This window comes from Ailuropoda melanoleuca, chromosome 4 (assembly GCF_002007445.2).
Source record: "Ailuropoda melanoleuca isolate Jingjing chromosome 4, ASM200744v2, whole genome shotgun sequence".
NCBI classification, from domain to species: Eukaryota; Metazoa; Chordata; class Mammalia; order Carnivora; family Ursidae; genus Ailuropoda; species Ailuropoda melanoleuca.
The window spans coordinates 10608075-10613335 of record NC_048221.1 but is presented as its reverse complement, the minus strand read 5'-3'; the positions used below and the strand labels follow the sequence as shown (position 1 = coordinate 10613335).

Sequence of the window (5261 nt, the reverse complement as noted above, 5' to 3'; positions counted from 1 at the left end):
TAGTGGAATTAAATTAAGACAGTTCACGTTTGATAAAGTCATTTACTTTGCAGCTAGAAGATTACCTACATATATAAAAGGAGTAAGATGATGTAAATTGGATGAAGACGCAAGAGCACTACAGACACACACCTCACGGATCGGCCTAAGAAACACAAGGTAGAGTCACAACTGACTTCAGACTCATGAGGAGCCCGGCAGAGATCCAAACAACTGCCTACCCTACAATCCATTTCAACAATAAAGGCATTATACTAGCCATTTTAAAAAAGATTTTATTTATTTACATGAGTGAGAAAGAGAGAGCAACCTAGAGAGAGAGAATGAGTGGTGGGGTGGGGACAGAAGGAAACAGAGAAGCAGAGTCACCATTGAGTAAGGAGCTTGATAAGAAGCTAGATTCCTGGACACCTGAATCATGATCTGAGCCAAAGTCGGATGCTTAACCAACTGAATCACCAGGCACCCCAATCCTAAGCCATTTTATTTTAGGATGCTTTGTATGCAGCAATAGCTAAGTGATATAGTAATCAAATCATGCAGAGCACATGACATTTGTAATAATCTGATTCTTTTTATTAAGCATTTGTTCTGACACTTGAAATTAGCTTTCAAGATGACTCTGCTCTTCAAATTTATGACATGTAACTGGATTATAAAAACGACTCCATTGAAACCCCTCTGAGGTTACATGGAAAGGCTGGAAGGACATGCATGTGTGCACAGAACCTGTGACTCTGAATCACATCCTGGACAGGATCCAAGCTTGCTGGTGAGCTCTCCTGTGGTTATGAGGATCATATATAATGAGCGATACTGATAATGTTCATTCACTGATCCTTTAGAGGTTATGGAAAAATTTTGAATAGTAGGAGATACTTCATTTAGAGAAATGGAAGAAATCATATTTGTACGTAGCACTGGAAAATTTTAACCAGAATCCAGAAAGTAATTTAATAGAACACCCAAACATGCCAAGTTTTTCATCTTGATGAATATACTTTACAAACGGACTTTGATGTGCCATAATTGAATGAATACATGAGGTGCCTGAAAAAGAAATATTTTACATAGCAATAAATGTGTGTCTTAATGTTTGGTTTATTGTACTTAAAGCCAAGGTTGATTCTAAGGCCATATATTGTTACTCTGTTTCATCCATATTTCTCTTTCTGGGTAGATTCCACGTGGAGACATGTATTTTTTTATCTTTTATTTATTTATTTATTTTGCCAGTGACTATGGTAGGCATGGTGGGCACAAGCTACGTAATGGGACAAGATCCTATATGTAGAAAATTTCCCATGATTAACTATGACCACCAGTACATCAAAGTCTGCATTCTCAGAAAGAGTGGTTAACGTAGCAATATAAAAAGAAATGATGTTCACAAAATGAAGCACGGTAGTCTCATATTTTTCTGTTATAAACTTATATTAATAGGTGTGGTGGCCAAGAGTAGATTTCCCATAGGTGCAATATTTAGTCACACAAAAGAAAAAAATAGTATGAAATATTTTCTTTGAGCAGAAATTATTGTTAATAGAGTCATATAGTCCTTTGGATAAGTGAGAATGTCCAAATAGTTCACATCTGAGATTAGGAATGATATTGAGAGAGTAGGAAAATGACAAAGGGAAAATCTCTTGGATGTCAGAGTAATCACAAAGGTTAATGAAGTGAGTTATGTAAATTATGCAGAGGTAAAAGAGAAAACAATAGAAATTCCTAGAAAAAAATGAAAGAGGTATGTTCCACTTCCACAATGATTACAGTAACTCAAATTTTGGATCAGGCTTTGGGCCCAGGAATCACGGGCACATCTTCAGCTTCAGGAGGATTGTCTCTTTTAGAGCTGCCATCCCAGAAAATCTCATCAGAGCCTCCTTTATGTCTTTGTTCCTCAGGCTGTAGATGAAGGGGTTCAGCATGGGTGTGACCACCGTGTAAATCACTGAGGCCACTGCACTTGCGTGGGAGCTCTGGGTAGCAGCAGAGCTCAGGTACACTCCTAGGCTTGTAAAATAAAATAAGGAGACAACTGAGAGGTGAGATGTACAGGTGGAAAATGCTTTATACTTGCCCTGGGCTGATGAGATCCCACATATGGTGGAAACTATCTTAGAGTAAGAGTAAAGGATCCCAATGAAGGGACCAACAGCCAGCAACATACTGGTAAAATACATCACCATATTATTGAGAAAGGTGTCAGAACAAGACAGTTTTATCATCTGATTGAGCTCACAGAAAAAGTGGGGGATTTCCACCTCTGTACAGAAGGACAGCAGCAACACCATGGAAGTGTGTAACAAGGAATCCAAGACACTCAGGACCCAGCACACCAGAACCAGCAGTCCACAGATCCAGGGTTTCATGATGACCATGTAGTGCAGGGGGTGACAGATGGCCACAAAGCGGTCATAAGCCATCACAGTCAGGAGGAACATGTCTAATCCTGTAAACAGTATGAAAAAATACATCTGCGTGATGCAGCCTGCATAGGTGATCACTTTGCTCTGAGTCTGGATGTTCCACAGCATCTTAGGGACGGTGGTGGAGGTGAAGCAGATGTCTGCAAAGGACAGGTTGGCCAGGAAGAAGTACATGGGGGTGTGGAGGTGGGAGTCAGAGCTGACAGCCAGGATGAGGAGCAGGTTTCCAAACACGGTGATCAGGTACATGGAGAGGAAAAGCCCGAATAGGAGGGGATGCAGTTCTGGTTTCTCTGAAAATCCCTGAAGCTGGAACTCTGAAATTCCTGTATAGTTCCCTGGGTCCATGTGTTGGAGGTGACTAGCAGCACAGGGAGAAATAGCACGACTAATTTTCAAACAAATTGTCATTGCTCACATTGTGGAAATGCCACAATTTCTATTTTCCAGTCAAGAAACTAATTACAATATTTTGTGAATAGATTCAGGCTCCTTGAGAGGATCTCCAGTTCCTCTCTGATTAAGAATTTTCATGGCAACATCAGATGTTCCCCAAAAGGTCAGGTGTTTTACAGTTAGTAAGAAAACATTTCATGCATTTGAGGAATATGCAGAGCCCCAACCATGTTTTGGAAACCTTGGTCATAGAACGCTGAAAGGCAAATGTCCCTACAATTCAATGATGGTGATAGGGAGATGCTTATTTAAAGATTAAATAACCATCAGATGGGGAGAGATGATATGAACAGAACAGAAACAGCTTAAGGGAGACTGTGCCAGGTTTTATGGTGGGTGTTCAGTCAAGGTTGGCTAAGAAGGTGACATTTGAAAGGAGACCTCATAGAAGAGTGGGTGGAAGAAGGGAAGTCTTCCTGATGGAGGGAACGGCTAGTGCAAAGGCCCTGAACAAGTGCTTTTGTCAGAAAATCAAGGCTCAGAAGGAAGCCTGTGTGTTGAGGGAAATGGATAAGACTGATGAGAGGTGGTGGCAGTGAATTTTGTAGAATCATGTGACCTCATAGCTGATTAAAGTTCAAGACACAGGGAGTTCGTTATCCATACTGTGTTCCTCTTGCACTTTGTTATCTGGTTGCAATCAGCATCTTGTCCAGTGAACATCCCTCCTTAGATCTTCTGTTGTTTGAGTATGGCCTGTGTATTATAAGGGTCCTCTTGAAATAGAGGACCCTGCCCTGTATATCCCTGCTCTGAGGACTTCTATCTCTCATTAAGATGCCCACCCGTACATGCACACACACACACACACACACACACACACACACACACAAACACACACAGTGTCACATCCACACAACAAGGCACACCATGTCCTCCTAGTGTGTGTTAACCTCTGTGTCCCTCCCACCTCTCCCAACCCCTTCCAACACAGTGTTTAGGATATGAATGCAAACACATCATATTACCTTTCCCATAAAGAATGTAGAAATAGTACACAGAAAGTCCTACTCATAGCTTCTCAGGGACAAATCATCTTGGGGCTCCATTTTGAAATGGCCACTTTCTGACCTGTGTGTAAAGAAACATAAAAGATTGCGTTCAACATTTGGGGTCGTTTCTGGTTCCATACACATTTTAGATTCTTTGTTCCAGCTCTGTGTGAAGTGCTGGTAGTATTTTGATAAGGACTAATTTGAATATGTAGATTGCTTTGGGAGGCATAGACATTTCAATATTTGTTCTAGTCCTTGAGCATGTAATGTTTTTCCATCTCTTTGTGCCTTCCTCAATTTCTTTCCTAAGTGTTCTACACATTTCAGAGTACAGATCTTTTACCTCTTTGGTTAGGTTTCTTCCTAGATACATTATGGGTTTTGGCACAATTGTAAACAGCTAAGAGACACATTAAACCTGGTTACATCATTCATCATCAGGAAAAAACAAACCAAAACCACAATGAGATAGCACCTCACAGCAGTCAGAATGGCTAAAATTAACAACTCAGGAAACAACAGATGTTGGCCCAGAAGCAGAAAAAGGGGAACCTTCTCACACTGTTGGTGGGAATGTAAACTTTCAGACACTCTGGAAAACAGTATGGAGGTTAAAAAAAATGAAAAAAGAGCTACTGTACCACACAGAGATTGCATTGGTTGGTATTTATCCAAAGGATATCAACACAGTGATTCGAAGGGGCAAACGCACCTCAATATTTATAGCAGCAATGTCCACAATAGGCAAAATATGGAAAGAGCCCAGATGTCCATTGACAGATGAGTGGATAAAGAAGATGTGTATATATACACAGTGCAATATTACTTGCCCTTAAAAGAATCAAATCTTGCCATTTGCAAAGCTCTGGAGGGAGCTAGTGTGTATTATGCTAAACAAAATAAGTCAGAGGAAGACAAATACTGTGTGATTTCATTCATAATGGGAATTTAAGAGACAAAACAGATTAACTTAGGGGGAGGGAAGGAAAAATAAATAAGATAAAATTAGAGAGGAAGGGAATCCATAAGAGCCATGATTATAGACAGAAAGTGAGGGTTGCTGGAGGGAAGTGGGTGGGGGAATGGGATAATTTGGTGATGATCATTAAGGAGGTCACATGATGGGATGAGCCCTGGGTGTTATATGCAACTGATGTATCACTAAATTCTACCGCTGAAACTAAGAATACACTATATGTTAATTAAATTGAATTTAAATTAATTTCTGAGCATTGATTTTGTATCCCACCACATTACTGAATTGCTCTATAACTTCTAGTAGTTTGGGGGTGGAGTCTTTTGGGTTTTGCATATAGAGTATCATGTCATCTGCGAAGAGAGACAGTTTGACTTCTTCTTTGCCGATTTGGATACCTTT

At 40.2% G+C, this 5261-nt stretch overlaps 1 protein-coding gene across 1 annotated transcript in view; it reads right to left on the bottom strand.

Annotated features, from left to right (window-relative positions):
* Positions 1-375: 375 nt before the first annotated feature.
* LOC100480288 (olfactory receptor-like protein OLF4) overlaps positions 376-5261 on the bottom strand; it is a 12075-nt gene continuing 7189 nt past the window's right edge. The window contains exons 2-3 of the mRNA XM_034657232.1: positions 3952-3959; positions 376-2725 (exon numbers count right to left, since the gene is read on the bottom strand). Of these exons, the coding sequence (XP_034513123.1) occupies positions 1812-2725; positions 3952-3959 (922 nt within the window). The 3' untranslated portion in view covers positions 376-1811. The remainder of the gene's footprint in view (positions 2726-3951; positions 3960-5261) is intronic.